The 23,841-nt window shown below is 44.6% G+C and overlaps 2 protein-coding genes across 2 annotated transcripts; both read right to left on the reverse strand.

Moving 5' to 3' along the window:
- Positions 1 to 1,328: 1,328 nt before the first annotated feature.
- Positions 1,329 to 2,035, reverse strand: LOC123151905 (multiprotein-bridging factor 1c). Its single transcript, XM_044571540.1, has one exon. It carries the CDS (start codon positions 1,937 to 1,939, stop codon positions 1,469 to 1,471), a length of 471 nt encoding a protein of 156 aa, XP_044427475.1. The 5' UTR covers positions 1,940 to 2,035; the 3' UTR covers positions 1,329 to 1,468.
- Positions 2,036 to 17,047: 15,012 nt separating this feature from the next.
- LOC123151906 (uncharacterized) lies at positions 17,048 to 20,475 on the reverse strand. Its single transcript, XM_044571541.1, has 5 exons — positions 19,207 to 20,475; positions 18,945 to 19,109; positions 18,622 to 18,852; positions 18,336 to 18,520; positions 17,048 to 17,835 (listed from the first exon to the last, which is right to left on the reverse strand). Exons 1-5 carry the CDS (start codon positions 19,442 to 19,444, stop codon positions 17,278 to 17,280), a joined length of 1,377 nt encoding a protein of 458 aa, XP_044427476.1. The 5' UTR covers positions 19,445 to 20,475; the 3' UTR covers positions 17,048 to 17,277.
- Positions 20,476 to 23,841: the final 3,366 nt, after the last annotated feature.

Below are 23,841 nucleotides of genomic sequence, written 5' to 3' on the forward strand. Positions count from 1 at the left end.
AGAAATATGCAGTTGCGACCCTACCTTAAAAACACGCAGTTGCAATCTACCTTAAAAACATGTAGTTGCGGCCCTTCTTGAAAAACATGTAGTTGCGACCCCATCTTCAAAATATGCAGTTTCGACCCCTCTTGAAAACATGCAGTTACGTCCCCGTCTTAAAAACATGCAGTTGCAACCCTTTTTAGAAAACATGCAGTTGCAACCCCATCTTGAAAACATGAAGTTGCAACCCCTCTTGAAATATGGAGTTGTGACCCCATCTTAAAAACATCTAGTTGTGACCCCTTTTGAAAATATGCATTTGCAACCCATCTTAAAAAACATGCAATTTTGACCAGTCTTGAAAAAGATGCAGTTGCGACCCTCTCTTAAAAACATATAGTTGCAACCCCTCTTGAGAAACATAGAGTTACGATCCTGCCTTAAAAACATGTACTTGTAACCTACCTTGTAAACATATAGTTGCGACATCTCTTAAAAAACATATAGTTGCAACTACATCTTAAAAATATGCGGTTGCAACCCCTCTTCAAAATATACGGTTGTGACGTCATTTTGAAAACATACAGTTATGACCCACCTTAAAAACATGTTGTTGCGGTCCCTCTTGAAAACATGGAGTTGTGTCCTCGTTTTGAAAACATACAGTTATGACCCACCTTAGAAACATGTGGTTAAGGTCCCTCTTGAAAACATGCAGTTGCTATCCATTTTTCAAACATGCAGTTGTGGTTTTTTTGAAAAACATGCATTTACGACCTTGTCTTAAAAACATGCAATTACGACTTCTTTCAAAAACATTTAGTTGTGATCATATTATAACGCTTGTAGTTGCATGTCTAATAGTGGACATGTAAATGGCCTCGGTAACTCCCCCTCCAGACCACAGTTGCGACCCTTTTTTTCCCAATCTCAACTTCATTATTGTATTGAGAGGGTGAATTTAAAAATTAAAAATTATAACAGATAAATTTTGTAAAACTAAAACCTAAGCAATCATTTTAAAATTTGTAAAATGAATATTAAGCTAAAGTGAAATAAATATACTAAAATTAAGAAAAAGAAAATAGTGTACAACACAACGGACGAGACTTGCCTGCGGCCGAGGTAACCAAGTATGTTCACCGATCGGACGGTCATTGACGTGAATGAGCCCATAGATAAAACTCAGCTAGCTGAGTTCTAGCAAATCCGAAAGGAAAATTGTGAGAACGTACGTTCCTTCCTTGTAGAAGAGAATACTCCAATCGGATACTCAATCTCAGCAATATGACGTCAGAATTCCACAGGAGGCCGGTTCAAAATAGCAGATCAGCCCACAATAGTATTTGGCATCAAATTCATTAGATGTATCAATTTGCACGACTTTTACAACCCAATCTACCAGAGAGCAACCGGAGATTTACAGATCTGACTACCATCCATCCCAAATTCACAGGTCAAATCAAGCAGTCCCCACGAACCATCACTTCGTTCCGGCGGGCGCGGGCGCCCCAACCGCCTTGCCCCGGAGCTTGACCTCGAGCGCGCGCTCCATCTTGGCGAGCACGGCCTGGACGGGGACGGCCTTGCCGCTCTCGTACTCCTGCACCACCTGCGCCCGCTCGCTGATGCGCTTGGCCAGCTCCGCCTGGCTCCACCCTTTGGCCACGCGCGCCTTCTGGATGGCCGCCCGCACGTCGCCGCCCACGCGCTCCAGCCCCGCCGGCTCCGTCATCTCGTCCAGCTTCCTCGCGGGCGCCGCCACGGCCGCGGCGGAGGCCTTCTTGTTCGTGCCCGCCGCCACCTTGCGCACCGTCTCCACCGGCGCGCCCGTCCGCAGCGCCTGGTTCACCGCCTTGGCGGACTTGAGGTCGGCCGCCTTGGGCTTCGCCCGCCGCAGGACCACCGGCTCCCAGTCCTGCGTGATGTTGCCGCTCATCCTACCAGTCGGCATCGCTCCTTCTGTTCTCTCTGCCTCTACCCTGTTTCCCCTCTTGATTTTATCTTCTCCTCGCCTTTCTCTTTCTCTGTTCTCGTGCCAATGAGTTGGGTGGGAAGGCATATATAGAGGCCGTGGACGGTGGAGGTGCACGATGACGGTTGGGGGGGCGGTTCGGGAAGGTTCATGAACGCGCTCGGGTGCTCGTGTGTTCTGGAAGATTCTGGGATTTTATCGGTTGCGTGTGGGCCGTTGATCGTAAGCAGTTCAGGGGAACGGATGGCGGTGGATGGGCCAAGAAAAACTTGGGTTCCACGGAAAGCCCCAGTAGAAGATACTTGGCGGTCACGCACTACTCATTCAAATTCTGTGACATTTTTCCTAGAAAAAAAATTCAAATTCAGTGCCCAGCACGAAATTGCAATTCGTTGATTTGTAGTCTTCTTTCTTCTTCTGAACAAAAGACAAATTTGAGGAAGTATTCTTTCCTTCCTCTGAACATTTTTTTAAGGGGATCCTTCCTCTGAACTGAACTATACTCATTGCCCAGACATAAAATGGTGATGTTTTAGATTATTATGGTTTTTAGGGGAAATGTCTATGCGCCGCCATCGCTAACGTCTGCATGTCCTTGCTAGTGAACTGGGGAGGGGAGGTTCGAGATGAGAGGGGGTGCCGAAAGAAAATGCCCCGCGTTCCTCTCAAAAAAGAAAATGCCTCACGTTCGCCTATTAGTATTTCATTTTGTGGTCCGCCTGATCTCTCGGTCCATTCAGTTTTTTCTATTATTACTTTTTTGCGAGAAGGTTTCTTCAGCGTAGAATTCGTGTGAATTTTAGAGAATTGTTTTCTGATTTTTTCCTTCTTTCTGTGGGGCTTGTTTGACTTGTATGAGTGACCGAAAAATCACCAAAATATAGTGAAATTTGAAATCTTGTTTAAATTGCCGTCTTAGCTTTCTCCTTTTCTTTCTGGAGGGCACCTGACAGATGCCCGACAATTAAGCACACATGTCAACTAAAAAAACTAAGCGCACATGTCAACTAAAAAAACTAAGTGCACATGTTAACTCAAAAAAAAAACTAAGTGCACACGTTATTAACTCAGAAAAAAAAACTAAGCACGCATGTTATTACTTAGTAATTGACACCAAAATCCACATACATAAACATGTAAATGATCTTTTGACCTGGTGATTTTTTTTTCTTCGATCTACTCATCAATCATCATGGCACACTAAATTGCCGTTGGATGTGAAATCTATACGACAGTCTTGACCAACTTGGATGCTGAATCTGCACGGTCCTGACCCACTTCATGATCTACGAATGGGCACTCGACTCTGGGTCTCTGCCATCGGTACTTCGCGTGTCAAGCACACATCATAAGCCAAGATCCGCGTTTTCTGAGATAAGCACGCCAGGAACAAATGTAATTCATTCGTACTTCTTATATTAGGATACCACCAGGAAAAAGTATTGTGGCAAGGGCTTGAACAAGCATAATCCTTTATTACGTTATCGAAAAAGGCTTTCGCCCGGCTTTATATATAAAGCAAACCGTTCAAATCAAACACCCAACAAGGTTTAAAACACACACACAAGTCTCACAAACACACATAGTAGCAAATAGGGTTAATGCTAAGGGCATAGCTCAACAAGCCCTGAAAACAAAACAACACACTCACACACAGCAATCCGAGCAGAATCCTGCATTACGTTCCAAATAGCCACCAAGAAGAGGTGTTCAAAAAAAAACCCACCACATAAATAATCTGATTTTTCTGATAAGACCAGCAATAGGCACCTATGAATCAAGTACGTTTCCTTCCTGCTTATCGGTGGTTTTGAGCTAGGAACACTGGTAGAAAAAGGGCCTGTTGTCCCGGTTCGTAAGGGCCTTTTGTCCCGGTTCCTGAACCGGGACTAAAGGGCCGGGTACTAATGCCCTGTCCCTTTAGTCCCGGTTCAATCCAGAACCGGGACAGATGGGCCTCCACGTGGCCTGTGCGCGGAGTCCAGGCAGGAGACCCTTTGGTCCCGGTTGGTGGCACCAACCGGGACCAATAGGCATCCACGCGTCAGCATTTCTATGGTTGGGGTTTTTGTTTTTTTTTTGAAAGGGGGGGAGGGGTTTTGGGGGGTTAATTTAGGTGTTTCATATATTGTGTTAGCTAGCTATAATTAATAGAGAGAAGTGTCCTCTCTTATGTCCATGCTTGATCGACGCTACGTACTATACATACGTATAGAGAGGACTAGACACGCTAGCTAGCTAGTAAGCACACGAAGGAAACAGAAGATCGTCATGAACATATATGCATACAGAGAGAAGTGATATCGACCACCTCTCCTTCTCCGAGAGATTGGTCGAACAACAAGTTCTTGTATATCTACCGACACTACCGGCTACATATATACAATAATTATCTCTTACAAATATAATCATACGGACTCATGGTCCACATAGTATTCTCCGTCTTCAGCGATCACGTGATCAAGAAAGAATGCCGCCAATTCCTCTTAAATTGCTCGCATGCGAGCTGGTGCTAGGAGTTCATCCCGCTTCCGAAACATCTAATTTGAAGAAGGGGGTCAATACATATATATATGAATGAATGAAACTCAACACAAATGATGGTAATAAAATAAAATTATGAATGTTGTTATTTACGTACTTCATATTGTTCGTCAGTGTAGCCCCGCTCACAGGTCGTGTGGCGGATGGACTCGCAAACGTAGTATCCACAGAAATCATTCCCTTGTTCCTGCCACAACCACTTTACAAGAAATAGAGGTCAATCAAACTGATAAGCAAGAATGCCAAATTGTATTGATGAAACTAGCGCTTGAATCAATAGGAGATGCGCGGAACATGCTACTATAGTACTTACTTTCGGGTGTCTAAATTGCAGCTTCTTCGGGAGTCCTGGAGCTTTTTTGGAGAATTTTTTCCAAACCCTGCCAGACAAAGAAAACAATTACTTGATATATGAGGAAATGAACAAAGTTGCTGATATGGTGGATAATGATTGATTTAACTTACTTCTCGAGCATTTGAGTCATGTCCGCATAGTCCTGGGGATCTTTTCATCTTGAGTCTAAGACGGTTACTAGTCCCAGCTCAAGCTTAATCTCTAGGAGAATATAGTGGTAACTGCACACGCATGCATAACTCATCAATTACATTACTATAACCTTGACTAATATATAAGGGAAACCGAATACGCACAAGACAGTAACACTCACCTGAAGTTGTAAGGAAAGAGTATTATATCTTTGTTTTCATTTATTACCAACGATCGTAGCAAGTTGGCCTCGGTATCTACGGCATGAAATTTAACCTGAGTTGCATCTATGAGATATGTGTTAATGAACCCAATATCACCGACTTGTCTTTTCTTCAATTCGGCGATCTTCAATCTGCATAATATAGTGAGGATGATTATAAATACATGCAATGAAAGAGCTGAGCTATATAGAGAGACTTAATGACAGAAGTAGTACTACTTACAGGCAGTAGTAGGTGACCGTTGTTTTATCGAGGGCCAATTGATCGAAAAACTGAAAGAACTCCTCAAATGGAACATGCAACAGTTCAATTCCAACGAGGTCATGCTCCTTTTTAACTTTCACATACAAAGTACTCCTCCCCCCAGAGTCTCTGCAGATTTTCAAGTACCAATCATGCAATCTTTGCATCATCATTGATAGAGATCTTTCATCTTTGACGAGAGCCTTCCCGTACTCGTATCTTTGTATCTGCACCTCCATGAAATCATAATGTACATCGTCGGGCAGGTAATCGCCAAGATTGCTATAACCGGGCACCATCCTCGGATCATTAGCGACGTTGTCGCTAGGCACCTTGAGCGGGGGGCACGATTGCTTCGCTTGTTCGCTGAGCTGGGCAATTTGTTTCCCAACTCGTCGTTCTTTCAGCCTTTGATCACTGACAGTACTTCCCGACCGCTCCGCTTCGGCAAATTCCTTTCCAATAATGCGCTCATAGTTTCCTTTCAGCGGAGACTTGGGTGGTTTTGTCAGGGCAGCTAGAGTGCGCTTCGCTTTCACCGGATCTACCTTCTCCTCCGGAGGTGGATGTTTCTTTTCTTTCACCCCTTCAAAGTAGTTCCTCACTTCTTCTCGTGCGATCTCGGCGTTCTCCTCCAGGGTCCTCTCATATGGTAACTTCTCTGGAGTCTTCAAAGAAGGACCGAATCTGTATTTCCTCCCGCCTCTGGCTGTACTGCTAGACGCCGGCAGAGCAGACGGAGCGGTTGTCTTCTTTACTTGCTTACGAGGCGGAGGAGAAGGACTACGACGCGTCGGAGCAGCCGGAGCGGCGGCAGGTCTCTTCCGCCCTTGCTGACGAGGCGGAGAAGGAGGAGCCTGGCTGCTCGGGCGCGTCGGCGCAGGCGGAGAAGGAGGCGGAGTGCCGCCACGCGCCGGAGAAGGAGCCGGTCGAGTGCCCTGATCGTCACTCGCCAGAGGAGGAGGCGGTGGAGGAGGCGGAGTGCCCTGACTCGCCGGAGGAGGAGGCGGTGGAGGAGGCGGAGTGCCCTGACTCGCCGGAGGAGGAGGCGGTGGAGGAGGCGGAGTGCCCTGACTTGCCGGAGGAGGAGGCGGTGGAGGAGGCAGAGTGCCTTGACTTGCCGGAGGAGGAGGAGGAGGAGGTGGAGGCATCCAGTTCGGAAGGTTGATGAGCTCCTTCCGCCATAGGCATGGAGTCTTCAGAGTAGACCCCAGCCTAGTCTCCCCTTCACCGGTAGGGTGGTCAAGCTGGAGGTCCTCAAATCCCTCCGTTATTTCATCCACCATCACCCTAGCATATCCTTCTGGAATCGGCCGGCAGTGAAAAGTTGCGCCGGGTTCAGTAGGATAAACAGAGCCAACAACCGCCTCGACCTTCAAATTCATCCATTGCGTCATAAGGTGGCAATTTTGAGACTCCGTGATAGCATCCACGGGATAGCTGGCAGGAGCCGTCAAGGCATGCTCCGGCTGAAGCAGCTCGGTGGAAGCCACGCTGCTTCTCCACTGAGATGGCAGGGTAGCTTCGGGGGAAGCTTCGGCAGTACGTTTGCTGCGATTTGCTTCTCGTTCCTCTATCACTTGTACCCTTGCTTGCAGCCCTTGCATTTGGGTCTGCTGCAATTTTTTCCTCCTCTCCTGGCTTGTAACCGCCTGCGTCCGGAAACCCAACCTTCCTCGGAATGGAGCCTGGCGTGCCTCGTGTCCGTCCAGGGTGCTCAGGATTCCCGAGGGCCATTGTGAGCTCGTCGTTCTTTCTGTTTGGAAAGAACGTCCCTTGCTGCGCTGCTTCAATATACTGCTGAAGCTTCCTGACTGGTATGTCTATTTGATCGTTCGTCCAAATGCACTTCCCTGTTACAGGGTCCAAGGTTCCGCCAGCCCTGAAGAACCAAGTCCTGCAACGGTCCGGCCAGTTAATTGTCTCTGGTTCGATCCCTTTATCAACCAGATCATTCTCAGTCTTGGCCCACTTAGGCCGGGCTACGAGGTAGCCACCTGACCTCGTGCGATGGTGATGCTTCTTCTTCGCAACATTTTGCTTGTTTGTCGCCGACATCTTCTTACTCTTTTCTGATGTCTTGTGGGCCACAAATGCGGGCCAGTGATCTCTGATCTTCTCATATCCGCCCTTGAATTCTGGTGTCTCTTTATTTTCGAAAAACTTATTCAGCTCTTTCTTCCACCTCCTGAATAGTTCTGCCATCCTCTTAAGAGCAAAAGACTTGATTAATTGCTCTTTAACTGGCTTCTCTGGATCATCCTCTGACGATAGGGTGAAATTTGACTTCAGCTCAGTCCAAAGATCATTTTTCTGCATATCATTGACATAAGACACCTCAGGGTCTTCTGTAGCCGGCTTTAACCATTGCTGGATGCTGATCGGGATCTTGTCCCTAACCAAAACCCTACACTGAGCAACAAATGCGCTCTTTGTCCGGAGGGGTTCAATCGGTTGGCCGTCGGGCGCGATTGCTATGATCTCAAACTTTTCATCCGAGCTCAACTTTTTCTTCGGGCCTCGTCCCTTTACCGAAGTTGTGCTCGATCCGGAGGGCTAGAAAAAAGAACAAAGACTTAATTAATATGTGTACATACCAAAACAATGAATGCATCAATTAGCTAGTCATCAGAAGCTTAACTAATATATATACCTGGCCGGATTCAGTTCGGTCACCGGAAACGTCATCACGGTCTCTTCTTCTTGCACCGACATTGGGTCACCGGAGCCGTCCTCACGATCTCCTTCTTGCACCGGCATTAGGTCACCGGAGCCATCCTAATCATAGCCAGCTGCTTCCAGACCATTGGTGTCATTGAGAAACAACAAGACGGCGGCATTACTTCCTCGTGCGATTATGTCCCCCAACAACTCTTCTTGTACTTCGTCTCGGGCGGTGTCCATAGTTTCTACAAATATTGACAACATGGCAATTATTATTCAAACATGACAGATGGATATATTAGTGGCAAACGTAGAACTAATATTAATTAGTGGCCTCGACGCTGCTTCTCTAGGGTTTGGGGTGGCCTCGACGCTGCTTCTCTAGGGTTTGGGGTGGCCTCGACAACGCTTCAAGGATAAAAAAAGAAGAGGAAGCCCGCGTCACTTGTGAGACGTGGATGTATTGTCCGACACCGACGGCCACATGTATCTCACACCGACAATACTTGCTATTTAGGGTTTCCTCTACCGCTCGGTGACCCTCGAGGACCCTCGTTCCCGATAAAAAAAGAGGAAGAAGAAGAAAAAAAAGAGGAGAAGAAAGAATAGAGGAGATCTTCTCCTCTATTCTTTCTTCTCCTCTTTTTTTCTTCTTCCTCTTCTTTTTTTATCCTCTTCTTCCTCTCATGTTCGACGACCCTCGACCCCTCGGCGACCCTAGACCCCCTCTCGACCCTCTCATGTCGAAGTTATCAGGTAGGGGGTATATCGACAACGACATACCCGATACATACATACATACATATCACATGCATCCATACATATATGAACAAAATTAATATCTACTAATTAACAACCTAAATAAAAAAACTAATACATATAGGAAGAAGAAGAAAAAAGAAGAGAAGAAAGAATAGAGGAGGAGAAAGAATAGAGGAGAAGACTTCCTCTCCTCTTCTTCTCCCTCTTCTTCCCATTCTTCCCCGCCTCTCTCATGAATGTCCGACGTCCCCCCTCCCCCCCTCATCATCATCTATCATCCCCCCATCTCATGTTCGACGACTCTCGACCCCTCGGCCGCCTTCTCGACACACCCACGACCTAAAATGACCTAAAATGCACTAAAGTTATCGATGACCCTCTCGACACACCCACGAATAAGAAAATATATCATCTTCTTCATCTCCTCTTCTTTGCATATTCACATAGCCACATACACATACATAGCCACATACATATTCATCTATGAATAAAAAAACATCATAGGTACAATTCATATCGACATTCATACATACATGAAAAAAATTATATGAACATCGTGAACAAAAAGATCATCGAGCAAAATTATTTTCCATGAACATACATATAGCCACATTCATATAGAACTTTTGCATATATGAACATATATAGATGATTTTCTAAAAATGTAACTTTTGCATATATGAACATATATACACAGAGAGCAGCGGCAGCAATAGGTGGCGTCGTCGGCGACGGGGATGGGAAAGGGGGGAGCTCACTGGGGGTGGGCGGCGACGGGGAGAGGAGGCCAGCGACGGGAAGGAGGACGGCGGGCTCGGGGATGCCGGCGATGGGAACAGCGTGCGCGGGGGGCGCGGCACGCGGTGACGGGGACGACGGGCTCGGGGTGGCACACGGCGACGGGGACGGCGGCGGGCTCGGGGCGGCACACGGCGACGGGGACGAGGAGGCGGGGCTCGGGGCAGGACGGACGGCAGCGGGCTCGGGGCAGGGCGGCCGGCGATGGGCAGGAGGGCGCGACGACGACGACAGCGACATGGTGCGGCGACGGCGACGGGGCAGGGCGCGACGACGGCAAGCATGCGGGGATGGGGCAGGGCGCGGCGACGGCGACGAGGAGGACAAGCAGCCTGGCGGCGTCGGCGATGGGGAATGGAGAAGTTGGCGAAATTTTCGCAAGTGTGGGCTTATATAGGCGGACCTATGGTCCCAGTTCGTCGCACGAACCGGGACAAATGCGCACCTATGGTCCCGGTTGGTTCTACCAACCGGGACCAAAGGCCTCTTTTCGGCAGCCCAAAGGGCGGGAAGCAGAGGCGTTTGGTCCCGGTTGGTCGCACCAACTGGGACTAAAGGGGGGCATTTGTCCCGGTTGGTGTTACGAACCGGTACCAATGCACCCCTTTAGTCCCGGTTGGTGCTACCAACCGGGACCAAACGCCCTATGCTGGTGCGGTGCGGTCGTAAGTTTAGTCCCACCTCGCTAGTTGAGAGGGGCTCGGAGTGGTTTATAAGCCTCGCTGCCACATCCCTCTCGAGCTCCTCTCTATTGCAGGCTTACGGGCCTAATATGTGCACTGCTATGCCTGTTGGGCCTGCTAAGCCTTCTGCGGGCCTGAATCCTGGCCCATGGAAGGGTTTCTAGTCGTATTCAGGCCGTGGAGGCCTAGTAGGTGGCATTTTTTTGTTTTCTTCTTTTGTTTTCTTTTTTGCTTTTTATTTTTTTATTTGTACTAAATACTTATAGTTTTTTAGTGATTTCTTTTTGCTTTTAGGTCACAAAAATTATAAACTTTCTGTTAGTGCCATTAGTTTTAAAATTTGATTTTTTTTGTTTTCTTCTTTTGTTTTCTTTTTTGCTTTTTTTATTTGTACTAAATACTTATAGTTTTTTAGTGATTTCTTTTTGCTTTTAGGTCACAAAAATTATAAACTTTCTGTTAGTGCCATTAGTTTTAAAATTTGAATTTTTTTGTTTTCTTCTTTTGTTTTATTTTTTGCTTTTTATTTTTTATTTGTACTAAATACTTATAGTTTTAAAATGTATGTGAATCACTAGTTTATGAATAACTTTACTATGAAGTTAGATTTTTGAGTGATTCTTTTTCCCGCTACTTAATATTATAGTGTTTTATCATTATACTCTATTTGGTAATTTTAGGTTATTTTTAATATCTGTTTTAATCAAAAACAAATTTTGTTATTTTTTGCTATTAATTTTTTGCTATTAATGTGTTGAACAAAAAATACTTTCTGAATTTAAGTTGCATAAATTTTATATAAGTTTAGTTTCAAAAATACTAGAGGTTTATAAAAACTTTTTAGTTGATTCCTTTTGCTTTTTTGAGCTATAAGACCTTGAAATTGAAAAGCATTTCAAATGAACTCCGAAAAGGTTGAAAGTTGGCATGGTATCATCATTTCACCCACATAGCATGTGCAACAAAGTTGAGATGGTTACGGCAAAAACTGGATGCACTTCGTGTACAAAACGGACAATCTCTTTCGAAGTATCAGGGTTTCGGACGAAAGATCATCTGTTACAAAGGGATTTCATTTTATTGAACTTATTTGAACTCCATATTTTTTCTGTGTCCAAAATGCACCATTCAAAGACACATCATCAATTTTCAACCCTTTCTGACTTCATTTATTATTTTTCATGCATTTACTGATTTTTTTGAGCTATAAGATCCTGAAATTGAAAAGCATTTCAAATGAACTCCGAAAAGGTTGAAAGTTGGCATGGTATCATCATTTCACCCACATAGCATGTGCAACAAAGTTGAGATGGTTACGGTAAAAACTGGATGCACTTCGTGTACAAAACGGACAATCTCTTTCAAAGTATCAGGGTTTCGGACGAAAGATCATCTGTTACAAAGGGATTTCATTTTCTTGAACTTATTTGAACTCCATATTTTTTCTGTGTTCAAAATGCACCATTCAAAGACACATCATCAATTTTTCAACCCTTTCTGACTTCATTTGTTATTTTTTATGCATTTACTGATTTTTTTGAGCTATAAGACCCTGAAATTGAAAAGCATTTCAAATGAACTCCGAAAAGGTTGAAAGTTGGCATGGTATCATCATTTTACCCACATAACATGTGTAACAAAGTTGAGATGGTTACGGAAAAAACTGGATGCACTTCGTGTACAAAACGGACAATCTCTTTCAAAGTATCAGGGTTTCGGACGAAAGATCATCTGTTGGCATAGCATACTCGTGTGTTACAAAGTTGGCATGGTATCATCATAATAGTTGTGGGAGAAAGTCTTCACTTTTTCTCCGCTTGTGTCATTTGCTTATTGCGCCGTAACCATGGATAATCTTCATCGTTTATCAGGATGCTTGGGTCAGCCTTGACATTGAAGGGAGGAATTTCATGAAACTTTTCGTAATCTTCAGACATGTCTGTCTTGCCGTCCACTCCCAGGATGTCCCTTTTTCCTAAAAGAACTATGTGGCGCTTTGGCTCATCGTGTGATGTATTCGCTTCCTTATCTTTTCTTTTTCTCGGTTTGGTAGACATGTCCTTCACATAGATAACCTGTGCCACATCATTGGCTAGGACGAACGGTTCGTTAGTGTACCCAAGATTTTTCAGATCCACTGTTGTCATTCCGTACTGTAGGTCTACCTGTACCCCGCCGCCTGACAGATTGACCCATTTGCACTTAAACAAAGGGACCTTAAAATCAGGTCCGTAGTCAAGTTCCCATATGTCCACTATGTAACCATAATATGTGTCCTTTCGCTCTCGGTTGCTGCATCAAAGCGGACACCGCTGTTTTGGTTGGTGCTCTTTTGATCTTGGGCGATCGTGTAAAATGTATTCCCATTTATCTCGTATCCTTTGTAAGTCAATACAGTCAAAGATGGTCCCCTGGACAACAAGTACAACTCATCACAAACAGTGTTGTCACCTCTGAGACGTGTTTCCAACCAACTGCTGAAAGTCCTGATGTGTTCACATGTAATCCAGTCGTCGCACTGCTCCGGGTGTTTGGAGCGCAGACTGTTCTTGTGTTCATCGACATACGGGGTCACCAAGGTAGAGTTCTGTAGAACTGTGTAGTGTGCTTGAGACCAAGAATATCCGTCCCTGCATATTATTGAGTCACTTCCAAGAGTGCCTTTTCCAGTCAGTCTCCCCTCATACCGCGATTTAGGGAGACCTATCTTCTTAAGGCCAGGAATGAAGTCAACACAAAACCCGATAACATCCTCTGTTTGATGGCCCATGGAGATGCTTCCTTCTGGCCTAGCACGGTTACGGACATATTTCTTTAGGACTCCCATGAACCTCTCAAAGGGGAACATATTGTGTAGAAATACGGGCCCCAGGATGACAATCTCGTCGACTAGATGAACTAGGACGTGCGTCATGATATTGAAGAAGGATGGTGGGAACACCAGCTCGAAACTGACAAGACATTGCGCCACATCACTCCTTAGCCTTGGTACGATTTCTGGATCGATCACCTTCTGAGAGATTGCATTGAGGAATGCACATAGCTTCACAATGGCTAATCGGACGTTTTCCGGTAGAAGCCCCCTCAATGCAACCGGAAGCAGTTGCGTCATAATCACGTGGCAGTCATGAGACTTTAGGTTCTGAAACTTTTTCTCTGGCATATTTATTATTCCCTTTATATTCGACGAGAAGCCAGTCGTGACCTTCATACTGAGCAGGCATTCAAAGAAGATTTCTTTCTCTTCTTTCGTAAGAGCGTAGCTGGCAGGACCTTTATACTGCTTCGGAGGCATGCCGTCTTTTTCGTGCAAACGTTGCAGGTCCTCCCGTGCCTCAGGTGTATCTTTTGTCTTCCCATACACGCCCAAGAAGCCTAGCAGGTTCACGCAAAGGTTCTTCGTCACGTGCATCACGTCGATTGAAGAGCGGACCTCTAGGTCTTTCCAGTAGGGTAGGTCCCAAAATATAGATTTCTTCTTCCACATGGGTGCGTGTCCCTCAGCGTCATTCGGAACAGCTAGTCCACCGGGACCCTTTCCAAAGATTACGTGTAAATCATTGACCATAGCAAGTACGTGATCACCGGTACGCATGGCGGGCTTCTTCCGGTGATCTGCCTCGCCTTTGAAATGCTTGCCTTTCTTTCGACATTGATGGTTGGTCGGAAGAAATCGACGATGGCCCAGGTACACATTCTTCCTGCATTTGTCCAGGTATATACTTTCAGTGTCATCTAAACAGTGCGTGCATGCGTGGTATCCTTTGTTTGTCTGTCCTGAAAGGTTACTGAGAGCGGGCCAATCGTTGATGGTCACGAACAGCAACGCCTTAAGGTTAAATTCCTCCTGTCTGTGCTCATCCCACGTACGTACACCGTTTCCATTCCACAGCTGTAAAAGTTCTTCAACTAATGGCCTTAGGTACACATCAATGTCGTTGCCGGGTTGCTTAGGGCCTTGGATGAGAACTGGCATCATAATGAACTTCCGCTTCATGCACATCCAAGGAGGAAGGTTATACATACATAGAGTCACGGGCCAGGTGCTGTGATTGCTGCTCTGCTCCCCGAAAGGATTAATGCCATCCGCGCTTAAAGCAAACCATACATTCCTTGGGTCCTTTGCAAACTCATCCCAGTACTTTCTCTCGATTTTTCTCCACTGCGACCCGTCAGCGGGTGCTCTCAACTTCCCATCTTTCTTTCGGTTCTCACTGTGCCATCGCATCAACTTGGCATGCTCTTCGTTTCTGAACAGACGTTTCAACCGTGGTATTATAGGAGCATACCACATCACCTTCGCAGGAACCCTCTTCCTGGGGGGCTCGCCGTCAACATCACCAGGGTCATCTCGTCTGATCTTATACCGCAATGCACCGCATACCGGGCATGCGTTCAGATCCTTGTATGCACCGCGGTAGAGGATGCAGTCATTAGGGCATGCATGTATCTTCTCCACCTCCAATCCTAGAGGGCATACAACCTTCTTTGCTGCGTATGTACTGTCGGGCAATTCGTTATCCTTTGGAAGCTTCTTCTTCAATATTTTCAGTAGCTTCTCAAATCCTTTGTCAGCCACAGCATTCTCTGCCTTCCACTGCAGCAATTCCAGTACGGTACCGAGCTTTGTGTTGCCATCTTCGCAATTGGGGTACAACCCTTTTTTGTGATCCTCTAACATGCGATCGAACTTCAGCTTCTCCTTTTGACTTTCGCATTGCGTCCTTGCATCGACAATGACCCGGCGGAGATCATCATCATCGGGCACATCGTCTGGTTCCTCTTGATCTTCAGTAGCTTCACCCGTTGCAGCATCATTGGGCACATCGTCTGGTTCCTCTTGATCTTCACCAGCTCCCCCCGTTGCAGCATCACCGTATTCAGGGGGCACATAGTTGTCATCGTACTCTTCTTCTTCGCCGTCTTCCATCATAACCCCTATTTCTCCGTGCCTCGTCCAAACATTATAGTGTGGCATGAAACCCTTGTAAAGCAGGTGGGAGTGAAGGATTTTCCGGTTAGAGTAAGACCTCGTATTCCCACATTCAGTGCATGGACAACACATAAAACCATTCTGCTTGTTTGCCTCAGCCGCATCGAGAAACTCATGCACGCCCTTAATGTACTCGCAGGTGTGTCTGTCACCGTACATCCATTGCCGGTTCATCTACGTGCATTATATATAATTAAGTGTCCAAATTAATAGAAGTTCATCATCACATTAAAACCAAAGTGCATACATAGTTCTCATCTAACAACATATAGCTCTCCAGAGCATCTAATTAATTAAACCATACATTGAAACTATGTAAAACATTTCAATGCGAAAACAAATGCGATCATAATCGCAACCAAGGTAACAATTGATCCAACGGCATAATGATACCAAGCCTCGGTATGAATGGCATATTTTCTAATCTTTCTAATCTTCAAGCGCATTGCATCCATCTTGATCTTGTGATCATCGACGACATCCGCAACATGCAACTCCAATATCATCTTCTCCTCCTCAATTTTTTTATTTTTTCCTTCAACAAATTGTTTTCTTCTTCAACTAAATTTAACCTCTCTACAATAGGGTCGGTTGGCATTTCCGATTCACATACATCCTACATAAATAAAATCTATGTCACGTTGGTCGGCATAATTTTCATAAACAATAAATGAACCAATAGTTATAAAGATAATATATATACCACATCCGAATCATAGACAGGACGAGGGCCGACGGGGGCGGATACCAAAACCATCGCACTATATAAGATGCAATAATAAAAGTAAGAAAATAATACAAGTATCTATGTAAACATACAAGTAAGAATATTTTTCCTTTCAGAAAGAAGATAAGAACAAGAGGCTCACCACGGTGGTGCCGGCGATGAGCTCGGCGCGGGTGATCGACGGCGGTGAAGACGGGGACGGGGCGTGACGGACCGCTAAACCTAGACAAATATTGTGGAAAATGGAGCTTGGAGAGGGAGAAAGCTTAAGTAGTGTGGCTCGGGCATTCCATCGAACACCTTGTGTGCATAGGAGGTGAGCTAGAGCACCACCAAGCCCTCTCCCCCTCGGCCAGAAAAAAACAGAGCAGTGTGCTCTGCTCTTACGCGAGGGGGTATATATAGGCACTTCATTGGTCCCGGTTGGTGGCATGAACCGGGACTAAAGGGGAGCCTTTGGTCCCGGTTCAAGCCACCAACCGGGACCAATGGTGGTGGGCCAGGAGCGAGGCCCATTGGTCCCGGTTCATCCCACCAACCGGGACCAAAAGGTTCAGATGAACCGGGACCAATGACCCACGTGGCCCGGCCGGCCCCCTGGGCTCACGAACCGGGACCAATGCCCCCATTGATCCCGGTTCTGGACTGAATCGGGACTAATGGGCTGACCCGGCCTGGACCAAATCCCTGTTTTCTACTAGTGGAAATGTACTCTTTTTTTAGGGCAGCTAGGAAAGGTACTTCCTTTTTTGGCGAAATAGTTAGGAAATATACTCATAAGATAAGACAATCAAATAGTCATCTGAAAATCCAACTATAACTTATCGTAAATTTTCACTTGCCACTAGAAAAATCAACAATATATTTCCTTTTTCTTTTTATAATGCGGGGGAACAATAGTTTGTTCAATCACGGCAATACAAATTTCCATGAAAAACGCCAAAGAACAAAAATTACAATGGAAACTACCAAAGATGCAACCAAACTAAAGGGAAAATTAAAAAACGGATCAAGTAGCTCTAATCAAATGCAAGATATGCAGACAAACATAGAATATTTTCAAGTTTCAACAAGTCTGACCTCAAACTTTTGCTGTTTTGACAGAGGATTTACAGATTACAAAAAAACACCCTGGAGGTACTTAGTTAGGAGATAATAAAACACACAATCCAGCACGGGGTGTCTTCTTCACTTATTTCGGTGGTCGCGAGTTCTTAGGAGCAAAGAACACCCTCACATCAAACTGGCCATACTTTGACATCGAGTCATCAGGAATCCTAACAGGTCCAACATGTCCATCTTGGAAACTCCACCGAAAGAGTGATTCCCCCAACTTTAAGCAAACATCCAATTTTTCCTCTGCTTTCACCACGACTACATGCTGAAACTGCATCTTAGTCCCAGAGAATGTGTCATCAAACAACACAATCTCATGATCAAAGCCACTGCTGAAAGCACCAAATCTCACATGATGAGGACCATCAACCTTTGCAAAGACTTCTATTACGGCCTCGATACTTCTTGTAAATGATATGTAGCCTATGTCCAAGCTGAACAGGCCATGACGAATCTGTCCATATAGCATTTCATCATAAGCTGGGCAGCTCTCAATCTCAGCATACGCAGAAAGTATTTGTTTGTCAGCCGATCCATCCCCTTCCTCCTTTACCCACAGATCAACTTCTAGTAATGCATCCTGCCGTAAGTACATTCCTCGACAAGGGCTACAAAGGGGTAGGATAAAGGAATCCTACAATTTGACAACTCTTGTTAGAACTAAACATGATACATTTCAGATACAAGCCTGTGCCAACATATAACAAACTAAATAAGACAATGCACATCATGTTCAGATAAAAAAACTAGTTCCTTTTTAAAGTATAAGGCATATATTTCACTTGTGTTGAAATGCAAGACATGCATGCCATTTTTCTCTTCTGCCATCATTTATATATCTTGCCAACCGCTTCAACTTTTATAAGTAGACATTCACATATATTATTAACTTCCTTGTTCCCAAAACATTAGTATATACTGTAGGAATATTGGGGATCAAGTATAGTTACTATTTCAAAATGGGTTCACCCCGAAAAACAGAGGTAAAAATCTGAGCACACATGACTAACTTTTAGTCGATCCAATCCAAGGAAAGAAGATAACCAACATACATCTCACACATACATTTGAACATCAATCATTCTTGAGCAACAAACAAGTTATGTGGAAATAAACCATGTCTAACTTGATTACCTGGTCAATGGTGACAGCATCATCTCTGCAGGGACGATTAAACACGTAATTCCGCAGAGGCTCCAAGGAATCCCGAACGGCGATTATTCCATAGACACTAACAGGATATGATGCAGAGCTTGACAAACGCAGCGAGAATACCTGTAGCATCCGATTTGGTTCGCGATATCCAAGAGTTGATTTTGCTGCAAATATCGAGGAAAATAATTAAATTTCGAAACACATGCATAGATAGCACAAGTGCAGATTGCTAGGCAAGGGATCAAATCAACAGAGACTAGCTTACTGGTGGAAGTATGATGGGTTCTGTATATACGGTGGTGACAGTATCCCCGCAAAACGCATGCGCCTATTACGTGAGGGAATACTTTCATAGGAAAAGGAGGAAGGGCAGACCACTCATGTCCTAGATCTAGAAGCATCTTGCACAGCTCTCTGTGTTCTTCGTTCTGTTTGATGTCACTCCTTACCCACACCGTCTGTATCAGTTTGGCTTTCTCCCTGGGAAATTTCTTCCCTGCAGGATATAATCAATGTAGCATCAATCAAGCGGCAATTAATCGTTTTTGGTTGGAGATCAAATCGTCGCAGTTCTGGAGAATGGCCTGCCTGGGCAATTTGTCTCCTCGCCGTCTGTCACCCCTTCCTCCTCATCGTCGTCAGAGTGCGCCAGGGCCAAGCCGGCCAAGTCGGCCAAGTTGAGCTGGTCAACTAAATCATCGTCGCTGTCGGATAGGCAGACGTCGTCCCAGTGAAGAATAGGTGGCTCTGAAGCTACAAAAATAATTTGGCAAAGGATGCCTAGTTGAGTCGGCGGATTGAAAAGCGACCGCTACGAAGATTAATTGAAAATATGGAGGAGTGTACGTACCCTCGGCCTTGAGCGCCGGATCATCATGTTTGTCGATAGAGGAAAAGATGGAGCCGATCCCTTGCTTCTCCTCCGCTGCCGCCACCACCTCCCCCTCCACCACCACCTCCTGATGCTGCTCGCTAGGATCGTGGAGACGCTGGGGCGCGGGACCAAATAGGTCGGAGGGGTATGTTAAGTCGGCCGGATCACGGGGGTAGCGCCCTGCAGGAAGGTATGGCGCCTCGGCTGGTAACATCGCGGCCGTTTAGGGTTTCGTTGCCGGCGGCGGTAGCGATCGTGTGTTTTAGCCAGGGATAACTTTTTTTTAAAATACCTGTAACTCTATTCATACTCATAATAATTACATGTACATTGATTTGGACTTAAGATCCAATAAAATACGAAGTAACTCCTATGATTAAAAATTACAATAAAATCTTTTAAAAACACCTTCATGATGTCAATCTATGCTCGGAGAAATACTCCAAAAACTTCGGTAAAGAGGCTGCAATTGGACTGGAGCAATGATGTTGTCACTCTTTCATCTGCACAAACATTATCAATAATGATTTTTGAAAATACCTTGAGTCGCCCATCCAAAAAGATGGGAGGCCTTGATCGATGAACGTACTTGGTCCAGGGATGATCCCCTAGAAGTGCAGGCCGTTGAATCACTATATCTTCACCCTGGCGTCGACCAAAAATTTCATCTCCACAAAGAATCAGACCAGCAAAAGACTTGACACAACAACATAAACTCATCAGATCTGAATAATCAGATCTGCGAGGGCAGAAAACTCTCTAATATCATGGCACCACCAAAAGAGCATGAGGAAGTTTATTCTCACAAAACTATGATGATCACTAGATGATGGCAAAGAACATAGAGGCCTTGAAGATCCGAGGTTTCCCCATCTCTCGGCGCCAAGATGGCAGCCGGAGGCGAGGGGACCTAAATTTCTCAGATGACGACCGTGGTGGCGGCGGCAACACAAGAACCCTGGCAAACAAGTCGGGGACGACTAGGGATTGAGAACGGGCGAGCGAGATGAACGAACGAGACACATGCGAACAAAAAGGCGTGATAAGGCCCATAGGATCAGAGCGCATCAGAACAGGAGCCGTCACCAATGTAGGGTAACATCGCGACCGTTTAGGGTTTCGGTGCAGGCGGCGGGAGCGATCGTGCGTTCTGGTCGGGGGCAGCTAGGGATTGAGATTAGGCGAGCGAGATGAACGAACAAGACACCCACGCGCGCGAAACAGTGCGGCTTTTTGTCTCAAAGCAACTCTTGCTGATGTCCTAAATTCCATATCTGCAAAATTGATTAACGTTCACCCTAAATTCTTGCCTGAACGTCTTTTTGTTTAACACATATTGTGCGAACATCAGTTCACTCAGTTCGTCCGTCTTCCTGAGCGACACGTTTCTGGCCGTTCGATCCACCAGGCTGAAAATTTGCCCCTCGGATCAACACACCCACAGAGCATCTCCTGACCTTTCCCTCTCACAACCGCACAACGCCCCATCTCTCTTGTGTTATGATGAGGCGGGGTTCTTTCTTTTAGGGCTCATTTGGTACGTAGCAAGGGGATCCTCCTGGGATACCGGCCCATTCCCTGGGTGGATACCCCGCATCGAAAATCAGCCCTGGACCAGGTCCCTGGACATTTGGACGCTCAAACCCACGAGGTTTTCTCGACCCGATCCCCATCATTTCCCCGGGATAGAATCCACACCTGACGAGATCATGAAAAATTCTCCCGTCTCACTCGCTCGCGACGCCTCTCTCCCCCACGCGGCCGCCGCCTCCCTTCCATGGCACACTCTTCTCTGAACCTCCACCACGCGGCCCGCCGCCTCTCTCCCATGACTCTCCTCTCGGTCTCTGCAGGGGCCTCCGCATCCGGCATCCTCGCCGGCCATGAAGACGACAATGACAGAGGGGATGCATGTCCATAGGGGCTCACCAGCAGCAAGATCCGGATGTACGTGGCTAAGAAGTAAGAACTAGGAACCCTCCATCGACGGTGGTGCGCCTAGATGTGGCATGAAGCCTACGGGTAATGGTCGAATTAATGGCGTTGCTTCGATTCATCGTGTTCTGCTCTGATTGTGGATCGCCCCTTTGAACCAAACGATGGTGCCAGTTTTCCGGACGCAGCTTCAGTGACTTTGTGAAGCTAAGTCTCACTGTAACTTAGCCCCCTCTATCCGACATACCAGATTAATCCAATTTTCATACGAATTTTTCAAAACTGTTTAGAAAAAATTGAAAAAATTCCAATAAATCATAAATGTTTCGTTTTGTATTCTATGAAAATTTCAATTCATTTGGATGTATCGTTTGTGAATAAACATTTTTTATTTATTTGCGCTCAAAAGGCTATTTAATCACAAATCATACATCCAACTGGGTTGAAACTTTCCCAGATTATAAAACGAAACATTGCATCGTTTGTGAATAAACATTTTTTTTATTTATTTGCACTCAAAAGGCAATTTAATCACAAATCATACATCCAACTGGGTTGAAACTTTCCCAGATTATAAGACGAAATATTTATGATTTATTAGATTTTTTTCAATTTTTTCTGAACAGTTTTAAAAATTTCGTTTAGAATATGAGTCAATCTGGTACGTCGGATCTTCAATGAATGGCTGATAGAGAGGGCTAAGGTACGATGAGACTTAGCTTCATAAAGTCACTGAAGCTGCGTCCCAGTTTTCCACGGGTCTTCTAGTTGGCAAAGAAAATTCTAACCGGGGCATCCATTCCCTGGAAATATCCCACCTAGCATCCAAATGAAGCCTGAAGATGAGGGGGATTCGAGTTTTAGCGCCGTGCTTACTTTGGACTTTGCAGATTTGACCATAATTTCTAATGTTGATGATTCTGCCCTTTCTCACTTAAACTCATTTATTTGATTTAACTTTGACTAGTAAATGTGTACGTGCATTGCAAATTGATATTAAGAAAAAAATTAATTGCATTTTATGTGATTACGAGTAAAGTCGCAAAAAGTGTTAATTATGTGATTAGCACATACATTAATAAATTATTTTGAAGGAAAACAACGTTAATATCTGGTATAATATTAACTAGAAGGGTTGGGTGCGCCTTGCTGCGCCGTTGTTGTTGTTGGGTTTCTTAAAAAGAATTACTCGCTCTGTTACAAAATATAAGGTGTGTTACTTTTTTCAAAAGTCAAACATTTTAAGTTTGATCAAATTTGTAGAGAAATATATCAAATTGGTATAATTAGATTCATCATCAAATGGATTTTCATACTTTTTTGTTTAATATTGTGGATCTCGATATTTTTCCTCTGAACTTGGTCAAAGTTAAAGAGATGTGACTTTCCAAAAAACTAATACTCCTTATATTATGTAACGATAGAATATTTAGTTTGGTGGGTAGGGGAGATGATGGAGTGTGTTTTATTTTTATTATAATATGGTGATTTAATGGGCCTTTCGTGGCGTGGTTTTGTGTTTTTTCTCTGAACTTGGTCAAAGTTAAAGAAATGTGACTTTCCGAAAAACTAATACTCCTTATATTATAGAACGATAGAATGTTTAGTTTGGTGGGTAGGGGAGATGATGGAGTGTGTTTTATTTTTATTATAATACGGTGATTTGATGGGCCTTTGGTGGCGTGGTTTTGTGTTATTCGCTAACCAATATATATTATGTGGGGAAGGCATAGATGACTGCATGTACTATAATGATGCTATAGTTCACATGGTGGCACTTCTTTTTTCTGGGTGGTGGGAAGATGCATGGGATAGATATATTTTTATAGACCGGTTGTTGCTGACTGATTTGAAAAATCATTGGCCTAGTCAAAATCGTAAACCAATTTTAAACTGAATACCTCAACTGAATGAAAGAGCATCAAAATTAGGAAACATATGGAATTCAAAGAATTGAGTGAGAGAGCTCCTTGAGAAATTGTTGATCCAGTTAAAATTGGGTGACCCAATTCTAAATTGAAGACCTCAATTAATTGCGAGGCCTTAAAAATTAGGAAGCATAGTGTATAGTATAATAGAACTAAATGAGAGAGCTTTCAGAAATTGTTGACCCGATAAAGTCAGGTGACCCAATTCCAATTGGAGACCTCAATTGACTGTGGCTCTTTAAAACTAGGGAGCATAGTGTTATAGAGGATTTACCATCAAATGAACTTTCATACGTTTTTGTTTAATATTGTGGATCTCAATATTTTTCTTTCTCTGAACTTGGTCAAAGTTAAAGAAAGGCGACTTTCCAAAAAACAACGCCCCTTATATTCTGGAATGATATAATATTTAGTTTGGCGGGTGGGGTAGATGATGGAGTGTATTTTATTTTTATTTATAATGCAGTGATTTGATGGGCCTTTCGTGGCGTGGTTTTGTGTTATTCGCTAACCAACATATATTATGTGGGGAAATTTTGGCATAGATGGCTGCCTGTACTACAACGATGATATAGTATCACATGGTGGCACTTCTTTTTTTGGGTGGTGGGATGACGCACGGGATTGATATATTTTTATAGACCGGCTGTTGCTGACTGATTTGAAAAATCATTGGCCCAGTCAAAATCGTAAACCAAATTTAAAACTGAATACCTCAATTGAATGAAAGAGCATCAAAATTAGGAAA

This window comes from Triticum aestivum, chromosome 7A (assembly GCF_018294505.1).
Source record: "Triticum aestivum cultivar Chinese Spring chromosome 7A, IWGSC CS RefSeq v2.1, whole genome shotgun sequence".
Taxonomy (NCBI): domain Eukaryota; kingdom Viridiplantae; phylum Streptophyta; class Magnoliopsida; order Poales; family Poaceae; genus Triticum; species Triticum aestivum.

Bases quoted from the DNA above. Each gene is read 5' to 3' on its own strand.
- LOC123151905 (XM_044571540.1), bottom strand. From the start codon at position 1,939: ATGCCGACTGGTAGGATGAGCGGCAACATCACGCAGGACTGGGAGCCG.
- LOC123151906 (XM_044571541.1), bottom strand. From the start codon at position 19,444: ATGTTACCAGCCGAGGCGCCATACCTTCCTGCAGGGCGCTACCCCCGT. The intron at 18,853-18,944 runs GCAGGCCATTCT...TATATCCTGCAG, and splicing joins CGAGGAGACAAATTGCCCAG to GGAAGAAATTTCCCAGGGAG. The intron at 18,521-18,621 runs GTAAGCTAGTCT...CGATATTTGCAG, and splicing joins AACCCATCATACTTCCACCA to CAAAATCAACTCTTGGATAT.